The sequence below is a fragment of the Cherax quadricarinatus genome, chromosome 84, assembly GCF_038502225.1.
Source record: "Cherax quadricarinatus isolate ZL_2023a chromosome 84, ASM3850222v1, whole genome shotgun sequence".
Lineage (NCBI taxonomy): Eukaryota > Metazoa > Arthropoda > Malacostraca > Decapoda > Parastacidae > Cherax > Cherax quadricarinatus.
In genome coordinates, this window is record NC_091375.1 from 3,065,672 (window position 1) to 3,083,779 (window position 18,108).

An 18,108-nucleotide genomic window follows, 5' to 3' on the forward strand; every position below is an offset into this window, starting at 1 on the left:
AGTCGACTAACACAGATAACTACTTACAGGGGTATCAGGTGTTAGGAGACTTGCCCAAAGGTATCGCTTAGGGCTGCTCGGATGCTGAAGGGCTCTTAATCCATGGAATTGGAGCTACCTCTTTCTTTCCTTGGATAAGATTTGATTTACCTCCCATCCCCCAGGTGGTTTATGGCCCATAGAGGTTTAGCGCTTCATGAATATAATTGATCTCGTGCTTTCGTCCTGCTTTCTCTCTCTCTCTCTCTCTCTCTCTTTCTCTCTGCCATTGTTCGCGTGTTTCTCTCCCTCCTTCCCCTCTCTCCCTCCCTCCTGAGTCAGCAGGAACCCTGCCGCCTCCGCTGACTAGATTAAGGGGTGCTGAGTCAGCAGTCAGTAGGGAGGGGAGACGTCAGCGTGCACACTCACACACACACACACACACACACACACACACACACACACACACACACACACACACACACCACACACACACACACACGGTGAAGAGGCGGGGCCAGGAGCTGAGTATCGACCCCTGCAACCACAATTAGGTGAGTACAATTAGGTGAGTACACACACACACACACACACACACACACACACACCTTTAGAATAGTCGCCTGCAACTGATATGTCTAACCTATACACTGTGTGGCACCAGTCACTGAGTGAACCTCACTAATTTATTGCACCAGTCTTTGGAGAAAATTTCTCGAAGGGGGCATCGACCCCCCTCTCGGGGCAGCAACCCCTCTTAAGGGGGCTAAAACCCCTCTCTCTACTTTCCCCCACTCGAGAGCAGGAAAGGGTTATGATCTATTCTTTTTTCCACTAACAAAGCTGAAGCTAACATGTCTTGCAACAAAGCATCCTGCTCTCAGCAGTTTTAAATTGTAGCATATCAGAAACGCCCATTTACCTTAATGTGTTTCTGATCCTGCAAAATCAAGACACTTTCTAATTGGTTTGCAGATCCAGAGCAGATAAGATCGACACCCAGTATTTACACGTGTCCAGCAGAATTTACACTTTTATGGGCGTTTTTCCAAGATTTTACGAACGTGTGTTTGTCAGAAAGTTGCTATTCTCCAGAACTGGGGAAAAATTGAAATAATTTTCTTATAATCTGTTGATATAACTGTGGGCTTCATAATCCACAGCTGGCACCTTAGACTCAAGGAATCCGCTCCTTTTGATTCAGCTGTCACCAGAGCAGGCATCTATGCCTGTAGCCACCGTGTCAGTAGATAACCGCCCATAAAAGGAGGGTTGAGGGTGCAACAGGCAGATTGCCGTTTGAACTCGACCAGTTAAGGTGTGACAGAAATGACCAGGGGCCACCTGGCCGGGCCACACCGTGTTGAATGTGGAAACATTCGTGGATGTATTATGTGCATCATAATCCTGTATCGTATCACTGACAGTCTCCAGGAAGACACTCTTCCTGCCGCGAATAATTACGGACTATTGGCGAGTGATAGCCGTCAGGCGACACGTGCCAAGTAGATGACAGGAGAGAAGAAACTTCCAAAGTCATCAGTCAAGCCATCGATAGTGACGTCTCTTTGACGTTGTAACGTCACCAGCTCCCATTACAATGAGCCGAGTAAGTCACTATTTTACTGGACCTCCTCCTAATTCCACTGTAGTGCCTAGGGTCGATGTTAAGCTTGGCCGTGATGGGCGGTCCCAAGCCCAAAATACAAGTAAGGGTCACCCACGACTTCCAGGTGATACACCTGACATACTAATAATATATGTCAGTAGGTCGTGTATTTAACCCTAGTTATAATCACCTTCATTTCAGCCATGGTGAGTGAAAAGACAGCAAAGGTGGAAGGAAAACCCTGGTAGAGACTGAAGGTGTTTTCAGCTGTCATCAACAAAGATAAATACTATATTATTTCACTAATTTTATTGTACTTTTCTCACCCAAAATCCCACACCAGTCACTGGTTGAACCTCGTCACTATGTAGCACCAGTCACTGGTTGAACCTCGTCACTATGTAGGACCAGTCACTGGTTGAACCTCGTCACTATGTAGGACCAGTCACTGGTTGAACCTCGTCACTATGTAGCACCAGTCACTGGTTGAACCTCGTCACTATGTAGGACTAGTCACTGGATGAACCTCGTCACTATGTAGGACCAGTCACTGGTTGAACCTCGTCACTATGTAGGACCAGTCACTGGTTGAACCTCGTCACTATGTAGGACCAGTCACTGGTTGAACCTCGTCACTATGTAGGACCAGTCACTGGTTGAACCTCGTCACTATGTAGGACCAGTCACTGGTTGAACCTCGTCACTATGTAGGACCAGTCACTGGTTGAACCTCGTCACTATGTAGGACCAGTCACTGGTTGACCCTCGTCACTATGTAGGACCAGTCACTGGTTGAACCTCGTCACTATGTAGCACCAGTCACTGGTTGAACCTCGTCACTATGTAGCACCAGTCACTGGATGAACCTCGTCACTATGTAGCACCAGTCACTGGTTGAACCTCGTCACTATGTAGCACCAGTCACTGGTTGAACCTCGTCACTATGTAGCACCAGTCACTGGTTGAACCTCGTCACTATGTAGCACCAGTCACTGGTTGAACCTCGTCACTATGTAGCACCAGTCACTGGTTGAACCTCGTCACTATGTAGGGCCAGTCACTGGATGAACCTCGTCACTATGTAGCACCAGTCACTGGTTGAACCTCGTCACTATGTAGCACCAGTCACTGGATGAACCTCGTCACTATGTAGCACCAGTCACTGGTTGAACCTCGTCACTATGTAGCACCAGTCACTGGATGAACCTCGTCACTATGTAGGACCAGTCACTGGTTGAACCTCGTCACTATGTAGCACCAGTCACTGGTTGAACCTCGTCACTATGTAGCACCAGTCACTGGTTGAACCTCGTCACTATGTAGCACCAGTCACTGGATGAACCTCGTCACTATGTAGGACCAGTCACTGGTTGAACCTCGTCACTATGTAGCACCAGTCACTGGATGAACCTCGTCACTATGTAGGACCAGTCACTGGATGAACCTCGTCACTATGTAGGACCAGTCACTGGATGAACCTCGTCACTATGTAGGACCAGTCACTGGTTGAACCTCGTCACTATGTAGCACCAGTCACTGGATGAACCTTGTCACTATGTAGCACCAGTCACTGGATGAACCTCGTCACTATGTAGCACCAGTCACTGGATGAACCTCGTCACTATGTAGGACCAGTCACTGGATGAACCTCGTCACCATGTAGCACCAGTCACTGGATGAACCTCGTCACTATGTAGCACCAGTCACTGGTTGAACCTCGTCACTATGTAGCACCAGTCACTGGATGAACCTCGTCGCTATGTAGGACCAGTCACTGGTTGAACCTCGTCACTATGTAGGACCAGTCACTGGATGAACCTCGTCACTATGTAGCTCCAGTCACTGGATGAACCTCGTCACTATGTAGCACCAGTCACTGGTTGAACCTCGTCACTATGTAGGACCAGTCACTGGATGAACCTCGTCACTATGTAGCACCAGTCACTGGTTGAACCTCGTCACTATGTAGCACCAGTCACTGGATGAACCTCGTCACTATGTAGGACCAGTCACTGGATGAACCTCGTCACCATGTAGCACCAGTCACTGGATGAACCTCGTCACTATGTAGGACCAGTCACTGGATGAACCTCGTCACTATGTAGCACCAGTCACTGGATGAACCTCGTCACTATGTAGCACCAATCACTGGTTGAACCTCGTCACTATGTAGCACCAGTCACTGGATAAACCTCGTCACTATGTAGGACCAGTCACTGGTTGAACCTCGTCACTATGTAGGACCAGTCACTGGATGAACCTCGTCACTATGTAGCACCAGTCACTGGATGAACCTCGTCACTATGTAGCACCAGTCACTGGTTGAACCTCGTCACTATGTAGGACCAGTCACTGGATGAACCTCGTCACTATGTAGGACCAGTCACTGGATGAACCTCGTCACCATGTAGCACCAGTCACTGGATGAACCTCGTCACTATGTAGGACCAGTCACTGGATGAACCTCGTCACTATGTAGCACCAGTCACTGGATGAACCTCGTCACTATATAGCACCAGTCACTGGTTGAACCTCGTCACTATGTAGCACCAGTCACTGGATGAACCTCGTCACTATGTAGGACCAGTCACTGGATGAACCTCGTCACCATGTAGCACCAGTCACTGGATGAACCTCGTCACTATGTAGGACCAGTCACTGGATGAACCTCGTCACTATGTAGCACCAGTCACTGGATGAACCTCGTCACTATGTAGCACCAATCACTGGTTGAACCTCGTCACTATGTAGCACCAGTCACTGGATAAACCTCGTCACTATGTAGGACCAGTCACTGGTTGAACCTCGTCACTATGTAGGACCAGTCACTGGATGAACCTCGTCACTATGTAGCACCAGTCACTGGATGAACCTCGTCACTATGTAGCACCAGTCACTGGTTGAACCTCGTCACTATGTAGGACCAGTCACTGGATGAACCTCGTCACTATGTAGGACCAGTCACTGGATGAACCTCGTCACCATGTAGCACCAGTCACTGGATGAACCTCGTCACTATGTAGGACCAGTCACTGGATGAACCTCGTCACTATGTAGCAGCAGTCACTGGATGAACCTCGTCACTATATAGCACCAGTCACTGGTTGAACCTCGTCACTATGTAGCACCAGTCACTGGATGAACCTCGTCACTATGTAGGACCAGTCACTGGTTGAACCTCGTCACTATGTAGGACCAGTCACTGGATGAACCTCGTCACTATGTAGCACCAGTCACTGGATGAACCTCGTCACTATGTAGCACCAGTCACTGGTTGAACCTCGTCACTATGTAGCACCAGTCACTGGATGAACCTCGTCACTATGTAGGACCAGTCACTGGATGAACCTCGTCACCATGTAGCACCAGTCACTGGATGAACCTCGTCACTATGTAGGACCAGTCACTGGATGAACCTCGTCACTATGTAGCACCAGTCACTGGATGAACCTCGTCACTATGTAGGACCAGTCACTGGATGAACCTCGTCACTATGTAGGACCAGTCACTGGATGAACCTCGTCACTATGTAGGACCAGTCACTGGATGAACCTCGTCACTATGTAGCACCAGTCACTGGATGAACCTCGTCACTATGTAGGACCAGTCACTGGATGAACCTCGTCACTATGTAGGACCAGTCACTGGATGAACCTCGTCACTATGTAGCACCAGTCACTGGTTGAACCTCGTCACTATGTAGCACCAGTCACTGGATGAACATCGTCACTATGTAGGACCAGTCACTGGTTGAACCTCGTCACTATGTAGGACCAGTCACTGGATGAACCTCGTCACTATGTAGCACCAGTCACTGGATGAACCTCGTCACTATGTAGCACCAGTCACTGGTTGAACCTCGTCACTATGTAGCACCAGTCACTGGATGAACCTCGTCACTATGTAGCACCAGTCACTGGATGAACCTCGTCACCATGTAGCACCAGTCACTGGATGAACCTCATCACTATGTAGCACCAGTCACTGGATGAACCTCGTCACTATGTAGCACCAGTCACTGGATGAACCTCGTCACTATGTAGCACCAGTCACTGGTTGAACCTCGTCACTATGTAGCACCAGTCACTGGATGAACCTCGTCACTATGTAGGACCAGTCACTGGTTGAACCTCGTCACTATGTAGGACCAGTCACTGGTTGAACCTCGTCACTATGTAGCACCAGTCACTGGTTGAACGTCGTCTCTATGTAGCACCAGTCACTGGTTGAACCTCGTCACTATGTAGCACCAGTCACTGGTTGAACCTCGTCACTATGTAGCACCAGTCACTGGTTGAACCTCGTCACTATGTAGCACCAGTCACTGGTTGAACCTCGTCACTATGTAGCACCAGTCACTGGATGAACCTCGTCACTATGTAGGCCAGTCACTGGATGAACCTCGTCACCATGTAGCACAGTCACTGGATGAACCTCGTCACTATGTAGGACCAGTCACTGGATGAACCTCGTCACTATGTAGCACCAGTCACTGGATGAACCTCGTCACTATGTAGCACCAGTCACTGGTTGAACCTCGTCACTATGTAGCACCAGTCATTGGATGAACCTCGTCACTATGTAGGACCAGTCACTGGTTGAACCTCGTCACTATGTAGGACCAGTCACTGGATGAACCTCGTCACTATGTAGCACCAGTCACTGGATGAACCTCGTCACTATGTAGCACCAGTCACTGGTTGAACCTCGTCACTATGTAGGACCAGTCACTGGATGAACCTCGTCACTATGTAGCACCAGTCACTGGATGAACCTCGTCACTATGTAGCACCAGTCACTGGTTGAACCTCGTCACTATGTAGGACCAGTCACTGGATGAACCTCGTCACTATGTAGCACCAGTCACTGGATGAACCTCGTCACTATGTAGCACCAGTCACTGGATGAACCTCGTCACTATGTAGCACCAGTCACTGGATGAACCTCGTCACTATGTTTACCTGGAGTTTACCTGGAGAGAGTTTCGGGGGTCAATGCCCCCGCGGCCCGGTCTGTGACCAGGCCTCCTGGTGGATCAGCGCCTGATCAACCAGGCTGTTGCTGCTGGCTGCACGCAAACCAACGTACGAGCCACAGCCCGGCTGATCAGGAACTGACTTTAGGTGCTTGTCCAGTGCCAGCTTGAAGACTGCCAGGGGTCTGTTGGTAATCCCCCTTATGTGTGCTGGGAGGCAGTTGAACAGTCTCGGGCCCCTGACACTTATTGTATGGTCTCTTAACGTGCTAGTGACACCCCTGCTTTTCATTGGGGGGATGGTGCATCGTCTGCCAAGTCTTTTGCTTTCGTAGTGAGTGATTTTCGTGTGCAAGTTCGGTACTAGTCCCTCTAGGATTTTCCAGGTGTATATAATCATGTATCTCTCCCTCCTGCGTTCCAGGGAATACAGGTTTAGAAACCTCAAGCGCTCCCAGTAATTGAGGTGTTTTATCTCCGTTATGCGCGCCGTGAAAGTTCTCTGTACATTTTCTAGGTCGGCAATTTCACCTGCCTTGAAAGGTGCTGTTAGAGTGCAGCAATATTCCAGCCTAGATAGAACAAGTGACCTGAAGAGTGTCATCATGGGCTTGGCCTCCCTAGTTTTGAAGGTTCTCATTATCCATCCTGTCATTTTTCTAGCAGATGCGATTGATACAATGTTATGGTCCTTGAAGGTGAGATCCTCCGACATAATCACTCCCAGGTCTTTGACGTTGGTGTTTCGCTCTATTTTGTGGCCAGAATTTGTTTTGTACTCCGATGAAGATTTAATTTCCTCATGTTTACCATATCTGAGTAATTGAAATTTCTCATCGTTGAACTTCATATTGTTTTCTGCAGCCCACTGAAAGATTTGGTTGATGTCCGCCTGGAGCCTTGCAGTGTCTGCAATGGAAGACACTGTCATGCAGATTCGGGTGTCATCTGCAAAGGAAGACACGGTGCTGTGGCTGACATCCTTGTCTATGTCGGATATGAGGATGAGGAACAAGATGGGAGCTAGTACTGTGCCTTGTGGAACAGAGCTTTTCACCGTAGCTGCCTCGGACTTTACTCTGTTGACGACTACTCTCTGTGTTCTGTTAGTGAGGAAATTATAGATCCATCGACCGACTTTTCCTGTTATTCCTTTAGCGCGCATTTTGTGCGCTATTACGCCATGGTCACACTTGTCGAAGGCTTTTGCAAAGTCTGTATATATTACATCTGCATTCTTTTTGTCTTCTAGTGCATTTAGGACCTTGTCGTAGTGATCCAGTAGTTGAGACAGACAGGAGCGACCTGTTCTAAACCCATGTTGCCCTGGGTTGTGTAACTGATGGGTTTCTAGATGGGTGGTGATCTTGCTTCTTAGGACCCTTTCAAAGATTTTTATGATATGGGATGTTAGTGCTATTGGTCTGTAGTTCTTTGCTGTTGCTTTACTGCCCCCTTTGTGGAGTGGGGCTATGTCTGTTGTTTTTAGTAACACCAGTCACTGGATGAACCTCGTCACTATGTAGCAACAGTCACTGGATGAACCTCGTCACTATGTAGCACCAGTCACTGGATGAACCTCATCACTATGTAGCACCAGTCACTGGATGAACCTCGTCACTATATAGCAACAGTCACTGGATGAACCTCGTCACTATGTAGCACCAGTCACTGGATGAACCTCGTCACTATGTAGCACCAGTCACTGGATGAACCTCGTCACTATGTAGCACCAGTCACTGGATGAACCTCGTCACTATGTAGCACCAGTCACTGGATGAACCTCGTCACTATGTAGCACCAGTCACTGGATGAACCTCGTCACTATGTAGCACCAGTCACTGGATGAACCTCGTCACTATGTAGCACCAGTCACTGGATGAACCTCGTCACTATGTAGCAACAGTCACTGGATGAACCTCGTCACTATGTAGCACCAGTCACTGGATGAACCTCGTCACTATGTAGCACCAGTCACTGGATGAACCTCGTCACTATGTAGCACCAGTCACTGGATGAACCTCGTCACTATGTAGCACCAGTCACTGGATGAACCTCGTCACTATGTAGCACCAGTCACTGGATGAACCTCGTCACTATGTAGCAACAGTCACTGGATGAACCTCGTCACTATGTAGCACCAGTCACTGGATGAACCTCGTCACTATGTAGCACCAGTCACTGGTTGAACCGAAGATCAGTTGTGTAGTTGCACTGGGCACTACTGTTGCCTTAAATGGGTGTGGCACCGTAACCCGGTAAAACTACAAGCATTTGCGATCTTTGACTATTTCAGTCTTCCAGACCCTCCAGTGTTGTATAATGTTTTCTTCAGTGACCTCCCTCACCTTAAGCATGAAATCAACAAGTACTGAAATCACTGAGCTAACATGTACAGGAGTTACTGCGGTCGGCAGTAACAGCCTGGTTGATCAGGCCCTGATATACCGCGAGGCCTGGTCATGGATCGGGCTTTATCAAGTGACAAACAGCTCTGTGACTTGATAAAGCCCACTGTGTGGGCGAAACGTAGTTAGTAAAGGACCACAGTACACTGCATTCGTGTTTATTTTTCCATGGTATCAGTATCTCCACAACCCCTACATATAGTGAGCTTTCCCTTCAGAATAGTAATAATTTTATATCAGAAAAAAACGCCTCGTGGAAAAAGCTAAGATTGTTCAACAAAATGCGAAACATAAATTGAAGTTGTTAACACAAATGCTTTTCTATCCTTTGTTTGGTGTCGACCAACATAGACTGTCCCACATTGGTGTAGCTCCTTTTTTTTATAAGAACAATCTTTGGAAATTCACTAATAATTAAGGTAAACTGAGATTTCATGTAATAAATATCAAAGTGAATAAGTGTCTAAATTTGTTTGCCATCCTTTGAGGTTGAGGCCCAGGCCAGACGACCCTCCAGACCCACCCCTAAACGACCTGGGAGTGGATGACAATTCTTAGCTTGGAAGAGCAAGTAGAACCTCTTAACTTTGTCAAAGGTTAGAGAGAGAGAGAGAGAGAGAGACAGAGAGAAGGGGAAAATAAGTGAATCTACCACTCCTCTTCCCCCCTCTCTCTCTATCTCTCTCTCTCTCCCGCGAGTTTCTCTTCCTTTATCCCTATATCCATTCTCCTTCAATATCAGTTCCCTCACACTTGACTTTATGATCGGTAAGTTCCTTGGACCTTCTCCAAGCACACTCACCTTCTGCAGTTTCTCTCTCTCTCTCTCTCTCTCTCTCTCTCTCTCTCTCTCAAGATAATATAGTAAGAATAACGCCGTGCTTGTGTTTATATTTTGTTTCACCTCAGGTTCAGAGTATAATTCCCTGTTACCACCTTGTGTCAGATGCAGCAGTCAAAGCAATGTTTCCATGGTGGTCATTGTTTCCACAACAGCCGCTACAACCAAGAAATAGCAGCACTACTAAAACATCTGTGACACTAAGTTGTTATTATTCCAATCATGGGTCTTAAATACGAGGGAGCACGATGCTGCAGGAAATAAATTCACTGTATTGCAGGTTCCTTCAGTGACGACTCACTTCAAACGAATAATCCCCTCAAGGGATGTTCCTTAACGCTGGTGAGGGGCTCTTGATCTAGGGAATTGGATTTGTGCTACAGTTCCCTGAATTAAGCCTGAATACCTTCCATCCCCTCCCCCACAGGCGCTGTATAATCCCTACGGGTTTACCGCTCCCCATTATTATAATAATTATATAATAAGGGAATTAATTTGATTCAATGCATTTGAGCTCCCCTTTGATAAGAGCTAATTACCTCTTATTTCCCTTGAGCTGTATGCCCTCTATTGGGTTAGCGCTTCCCCATCAATAAATAATAACGCTGCCTCCCGAGCATTTTCTTAAATTTACATGGCTAGGTGACTTCCTCATTCTTCAAAAATTTCAGTGGCGTGTGACCCCCTAATGGGTCTCGTATTTTCTTCGAGAGTAAAAACACAATGTTGGGTGGTGTGAGGGAGACGGCAGCAAGGTAACAAGCTGCCATCACTGTCTACAAACAGGTAATGCTGAGCGTGTGTGTTGAGTCTACATCCGGGAGGAAGGGGGTAGTTTCTTAAGCAGTTCAGTGAGAGGGTGAAGAAGTAGAACAGGAAGAGGAGGAACAGAAATGAAAAGGAAGAAGACAGACAGGAAGAGCAGGAGAGACATGAAGAGGAGTAGGAGGAAGCAACTTCACAGGGAATGATCAGAGTAAGCACGAAAACATAAAGAGCGTCTGGTAAATGGGGCTGATGGTGGGGACCATCAGCCCTACAACACCACTACCATCTCTACTATACCACCATGACTACCATATCACTACTAGTGCACTACCGCCATTGCTACCACTGCTACTACCACCACACAATCACAGCACCACCAATACATCAGTACCTGAGCTACCAACATCCGTTCGACAGTCACCAGTCAAAAGCTTGCTGGTGGGCAGTATTCTGGAGATGTGTGGTCACCACTACAAGGACATCAGAGGGCGCTGCGGTAGTCATCACAGACTAAACTCTTACCATGACCTCAAACCCAAACAAGACGCGAGTCATGTAATCTAGGTTGAATTATTTATAAACCAAAATTTAGTGTCTCCTAAACATCTTTTGATGTTATATATACATATTTTTTACTAGGGATGGACCGGAAAGACAGGAAAAATGTCTTAGTTTTGTGATTAAACACGCAATGGATAGGCAGTGGAAATGGTCTGGCAAGTGGTTGTTGGAGTTCAATCCAAACAAATGAAAGATAAGGGAGCAGAGTAGGATAAGAAAAGGATTTGGGGGTTAGCATAATTCAACACCAGGAGGTACGTATCAAACATAATTAACCTAATCCAGAGGGGAAATGAATGCTGCATACTGGACTCGTGTCCGGCTTCGAATGAGCTGGAGGAGACTCATGACCTTTGATATATTGTACCAATGTATTCATGTTTGTGTTTTTATCAATGTATTCTGTCTATTAATAAAGTTAGCATGCAGCATAAAAATATAGGGGGCGGTAGGAGAAGAAAATATTCAAACAGTTCCGGGGAGAACCTTGAGTTTTCCCTGAGGTACGTTTATTGTCTTCTCTGAGGATGAGGCTCCCCAGTAAAGTTCTAGAGGCGGTACCTCCCTATAATATATATATATATATATATATATATATATATATATATATATATATATATATGTATATATGTATATATGTATATATGTATATATATGTCGTGCCGAATATGTAAAACTGGTCAATTAGCAAGAACTCATTTAAAATTAAGTCCTTTCTGAAATTTTCTCTCATACGTTTAAAGATATATTTTTTTCATTAATGTTGATGTAAAAATTTATAATTTTACACCAAAAGAATCTTAGAAAACTTACCTAACCTTATTATAACAAGAACAATTTATTTTAGCCTATCCCAACTAAATATCTTTTAGATTTGTTTACAATAATTTAATACTAAACAAACACAGTGAAATACATTTTTTTCGTTAGGTTCAGAATGATTTTGGCGAAATTATTGCATACACAAATTTTCGCTTGTCCTATATGGCAAGATGAGCGTTGCTATTTAAGCCAAGATCGCAAGTTCTGCCTATTCGGCACGACATATATATATATATATATATATATATATATATATATATATATATATATATATATATATATATATATATATATATATATATATATATATATATATATCTAATATATATATATATATCTATATATATATATATATATCTATATATATTTATATATATCTATATATATATATATATATATATCTATATATATATATATATCTATATATATATATATATATATATATATATATATCTATATATATATATATATCTATATATATATATATATATATATATATATATATATATATATATAGGGAGGTACCACCTCTGGAACTGTCCTGGGGACCCTCATCCTCAGAGAAAAGAACAGAATAATACACTTCAGGGAAAACTCAAGGTTTTCCCTGAAGTTGTTTGAAAATTTTCTCCTACCACCCCCTATATTTTATATAGATTTTATTTACCTTCCATCCCCCAACAGGTGCTGTATAATCCTACGGGTTTAGCGCTCCCCATGATTATAATAATTCATGAACCTAACGCGTTTAGCGCTTCCCCAAGAATATGATATGGATTGGTGGGAAAAACTAAGTCGTATTAGTGAAAAAAGTGTAGAAACTGGCTTGAAAATCTAGAAACTGGTGGGAATATCTAGAAAATCGTTGAAAAATCTAGGAACTGGTGGTAAAGGGAGAAAGAGAGTGGTTTAGGCATCTTTAATACAGAGGCAGAATAGAACTGTACGAGAGGATTTATGAAGCGACGCAGAGTGAGGATGAACGGAGGAACCTCGGAAAACGCTGCAGAATCATGATTTTTTTTGGAGTGTCCGTTGGGTGGAGAGAAAGAGGGGGGAGGGAGGGAGAGAGGAGAGAGAGAGCGGGGGAGGGGGGGAGTGATGTCGTGGCTGACATTTTTGCCTGTTCCTGGGCTGTCATTTGTGTTTCAAACTATTTGGAGTTTTGCTAGTAACGTTTTTGGGAAAGGGGTGAGCTAGGAGGTGATTTTGGGCGGTTATATGGGGTAATTATATTTCTTTTTATTTTTTATAATTTATTATTATTATTATTATTATTATTATTATTATTATTGTTATTATTATTGCTATTATTATTAGTAGTAGTAGTGTAAGGTAGGATTCGTATTAGGGAGGTTATAATGTGGCATTTGGTGTATGAACTCAGAGAGGAGAAACAGAGTATAATGTTTGTCTCTATGGTGCTAAGTTCACTCACAGGATGAGTGACACTGTCCCATGTTGTCTTGATGACAGTGTTCACTCATGGGATGAGTGACACTGCCCCATGTTGTCTTGACAGTGTTCACTCATGGGATGAGTGACACTGCCCCATGTTGTCTTGACAGTGTTCACTCATGGGATGAGTGACACTGCCCCATGTTGTCTTGACAGTGTTCACTCATGGGATGAGTGACACTGCCCCATGTTGTCTTGACAGTGTTCACTCATGGGATGAGTGACACTGCCCCATGTTGTCTTGACAGTGTTCACTCATGGGATGAGTGACACTGCCCCATGTTGTCTTGACAGTGTTCACTCATGGGATGAGTGACACTGCCCCATGTTGTCTTGACAGTGTTCACTCATGGGATGAGTGACACTGCCCCATGTTGTCTTGACAGTGTTCACTCATGGGATGAGTGACACTGCCCCATGTTGTCTTGACAGTGTTCACTCATGGGATGAGTGACACTGCCCCATGTTGTCTTGACAGTGTTCACTCATGGGATGAGTGACACTGCCCCATGTTGTCTTGACAGTGTTCACTCATGGGATGAGTGACACTGCCCCATGTTGTCTTGACAGTGTTCACTCATGGGATGAGTGACACTGCCCCATGTTGTCTTGACAGTGTTCACTCATGGGATGAGTGACACTGCCCCATGTTGTCTTGACAGTGTTCACTCATGAGATGAGTGACTGCCCCATGTTGTCTTGTTGACAGTATTCACTCACGGGATGAAGGGCACTGCTTAATATTTTTATGGTAAATTCTAAATTCAGGAATCATAGTTTTTGTCTCCTTCATTATTCATTCCTTTCTCTTTCCTTTTCTACTCTCACGCTTAGGATAGAATAAGTAACAGGAAAGAGTTGGTTTTGACTGAATTACTTCCTTATTGTGCGTTATGTTAGTTTAATGTTTATTATGCGCCCCGTACCCATCATGTGGGCGGTAGTGTAAGAGATTACAGAGGCACATAATGGGTCAGGGACTGGGTCCCAAAGTTTTGATAACTGAACAAGTTACAAATGTAATGAACCATTCACACGTCCACAACTGATCACAATGAGTTATTAATGCAAATATTAGCTTTATTTACAGTGAGCAAAGTCAGGGTATTTTTCCAGAATTGTTTGTAATGCGTTATGTCTCCTGGTTAATCATGTATGTTCTCAGTCCTCCTGCGTATATCCTTCTTGGACAACAACAATGATAAAATAATTAATCTGTATATATATGCGGAGAGTTTATATTACTGGTGGTTAACCGGATACACGCAACCTTAATGACCCTTGAGTAACCGATAGGTTTCAAATCCAATTAACCAACCAAGGTTATATAAAATCACAATGTGATGTGTAATTTTCAAAGGGTGGGAAAGTAAGCAGCGGAAGGTCTTGGTCATGTAACCAAAAGTTCCATCCAGTTAGTAGATCATGTGACTAAGACCAGCGTCAGGAAGCACTTGTCCTATTTCCTGAAGAATAAAATATACATCCCCATCAAGGAGATATACACCAAGAGATATATGTCCCTCACTGAATATGCCGAGATTTTTCTTTAATCCTTATATTAAGAAATAAAGTATTTTTGGTGGTGGGCAGGTTACATGTAGTCTTAATGACCCTCGTGTAGTTGAGAGACTTGATACCCAGTTAACCTTGTTAAACTCACTGTTATATACACAGAAGTGTGTATCTTTTACTGTATATACACTGAATTTATTATTTTAGGTACCAAAGTATCCTCGACAGGTGGTGTGTAGGCTGCTGCGAGTTTTACATATTGACACTCGTGCAGTTGACAGGCTTAAAAAAATCCGGTAAATCAACCATCTTGGGACACTGCGTTAGTTAATTTTGTACCATCTTAGGACACAATATTGTTTTATTTTGTTTTAAATAGCTTTGAGAAACCGAAAAAAAAATTATGATAGTTTTACACGGTGGACCTGTAAACTAGAAGAAAGCTTCAGTTAAATACCCAAAATCTGCACGAAGTGGATCATATGATTAATCTCCATAGCTCAGGTTTAGTTCCTGCAACCTTTCTTCACAGTTTATACCCTCTCACCTCTAGGACTAGTTTCCTTGAAAATCTCAGCGCTTTTTTTCAGCTTCTTTACGTGCTTAGCAAATGCTGCTTCCAAACTGGCACTACATACTCTAAGAGAGGAATGACATGCGGTGTATTAGGTTGTAAATGCCTTCTTGTTAATGTTTCTGAAAGCTACTCATACTTGCCAGTCTCGCGTTTGCTGCAGCAGTTATTCGGTTGATGTGTGCCTCAGGCGAAATGTTCGGGACTATGCTCACGCCGAGGTCATCTTTCAGGGAAATTACCACCAAATAGTTATAATCATAGCTATAATGTTCAAAGGGGTGGAAAGATAAGCCAGCGAAAAGCTTCGGCCAGATGACCGAAACTCAAGCTGCGGGTCATCATATGACCCGCAGCTTGTCCTGTTTCCTGACAAACCTTACCTAACCCTACTCTTTCAGGGAGGTTTGCAAAACTTGTCTCCGAGCCTGTACGCTGTTTCCGGACGTCTTTGCCCTTCTCACATTTTCATAACTTTACACTTACTGGAGTTAAATTCCAAAAGACATTTGTCAGAGCAATCCTGCAGTTTGTCCAGATCCAGTTATAGTATTTCCTGGTCTACTCCTGTTTGTATTTTCTTCGTTAGTTTCACATCATATGCGATTAGGAACCCCTCACCTCTGACCTGATTTTTTTTGTCTAAATGGGGAATTGTTCCGGAGGTCAACACCCCAGCAGCATGGTTCTCGACCAGGACTCCCTGTGGATCAGGGCCGGATCAACCAGGTTGTCACTGCTGGTTGTACGCAAACCAATGTACAAACCACTGTCCAGCTGATCCAGTTTCCTCTTGAAGACAGCCTGGGTTATATTGGTAATTTCCCTTATGTGTGATAGTTGGCTGTTCAACAGTCTTGGGCCCCGGACATTTATTGCGTTTTCTCTCAATGTACTCACGGAACCCCAGTTTTTCATTGAGGGTATGTTGCACCGTCTGTCTAGTCGTTTGCTTTCGTAGGGAATGATTTATGTGTGCAGATATGCGACTAGTCCCTTAAGGATTTTCCAGGTGTAGATTGTGATGTATCTTTCTCGCCTGCATTCCAGGAAGTACAGGTCAAGGGACTTCAAAACTAAGCGCTAAACCAACAAAGGTCATACAACAACATTCCCAGTAATTAAGATGCTTGCCTGAACTAACCCGTGCATTGAATGTTCTCTGTACATTCTCTAGGTCTGCGATTTCATGTGCCTTGCAAATGAGCCTGTTAGTGTACAGCAATATTCCATCCTAGATATAACAAGTGACTTGAGGATCATCTCTGTCATGACATCCCCTGTTCTGAAGGTTCTCATTATTCATCCTATCATTTTCCTCGCAGATGTGATAGTGACACTGTTGTGATCTTTGAAAGTGAGATCCTGTGACATTACCCCCAAGTCCTACACACTAGTTTTTCGCTCTGTTATGTGGTTAAAATTTGTTGTATATTCCGTTCTAGCTATCATTTCCTGAAGTTTTCGATAACGGAGTAACTGAAATTTGTCCTCACTGAAAATCATATTGTTTTGAAAAACTTCATTTATATTAGCTTGGAGATTTACCGTGTCCTCAATGGATGGTACTCTTATGCAAATTCTAGTATCGTCTGCTATGGTTTACATTTATGTTAGGAAAAGGATAGGGGCGAGTACTGTACCATGTGGTACAGGGCTTTTCACTGACAGCCTCCGACTTGACTGTTTACCATTACTCTTTGAGTTCTATTGGTTAGATACTTAAAAGAGCCATCTGCCCACTTTTCCAATTATTCCTTTACCACACATTTTTGCGCTATTACACCATGATCGCACATGTCGAAGACTTTGGCAAAGTCTGTGTATAATAATGTCCTCCAGTGCATCAAACACCATGTATGTTATAGTGGTTATGGTTTATATGCAAGGATTATTACCAGATCCTTATTCTCTACCTTAATACCTAGTACTTCTACTGAATCATTTGATAATTTCGAGATTTCCGTATAAGAAAGCGAGTCTCTTAGATAATCCTTCCTATTCCTTCCAGTAACTTATTTACCCGCTTACATATATGCACATATTTCACAGGCCTGAACTTCCCTTGTATGTGTTTCAGTGCATCCTCCAAAAGCATTACATTTGCTTCTGTAAGGAGCCCACCATAATTTTATATGTATTATACTTATTTTTAAACCTTGAATATTAATAAAAAAGAATGAGGCTTTACCGTTTGTGATGTCTGGGTTAAGTTAATACCACTAGTGCTGTACCATCATGTAATAGGTCACTTGGTATAAATATCCCTGATCTCTCCTGTACGAGTTGTACTTAAGGTTGTAAATTTGACCCTGGTGTGGATTGAAGTACATTATTGTTATTATTATTATTATTATTATAATCACGGAGGAGCGCTAAACCCGTAGGGATTATACAGCACCTGTAGGGGAGGGATGAAAGGTATTCAGGCTCAATTCAGGGAACTGGAGCACAGATCCAATTCCCTAGATCAAGAGTCCCTCACCAACGTCAAGGAACCTTTCTTGAAACGAAATTGAAGTACAATATATCTCAGTACCTCCTGGTGTTTTTCATTGTCTTTTCATCCCTTAAATAATTTCTATGCCTAAAAATATT

The 18,108-nt window shown here is 43.9% G+C and overlaps 1 protein-coding gene across 3 annotated transcripts in view; it reads left to right on the plus strand.

Moving 5' to 3' along the window:
• The first annotated feature begins 1,289 nt into the window (after nt 1-1,289).
• Nucleotides 1,290-18,108, plus strand: part of LOC138855181 (uncharacterized) — a 204,225-nt gene continuing 187,406 nt past the window's right edge. For all 3 annotated transcript variants that reach the window (XM_070102948.1, XM_070102951.1, XM_070102950.1), the window contains exon 1: nt 1,290-1,588. In XM_070102948.1, coding sequence (XP_069959049.1) covers nt 1,580-1,588 — 9 coding nt within the window. In that variant the 5' untranslated portion in view covers nt 1,290-1,579. The remainder of the gene's footprint in view (nt 1,589-18,108) is intronic.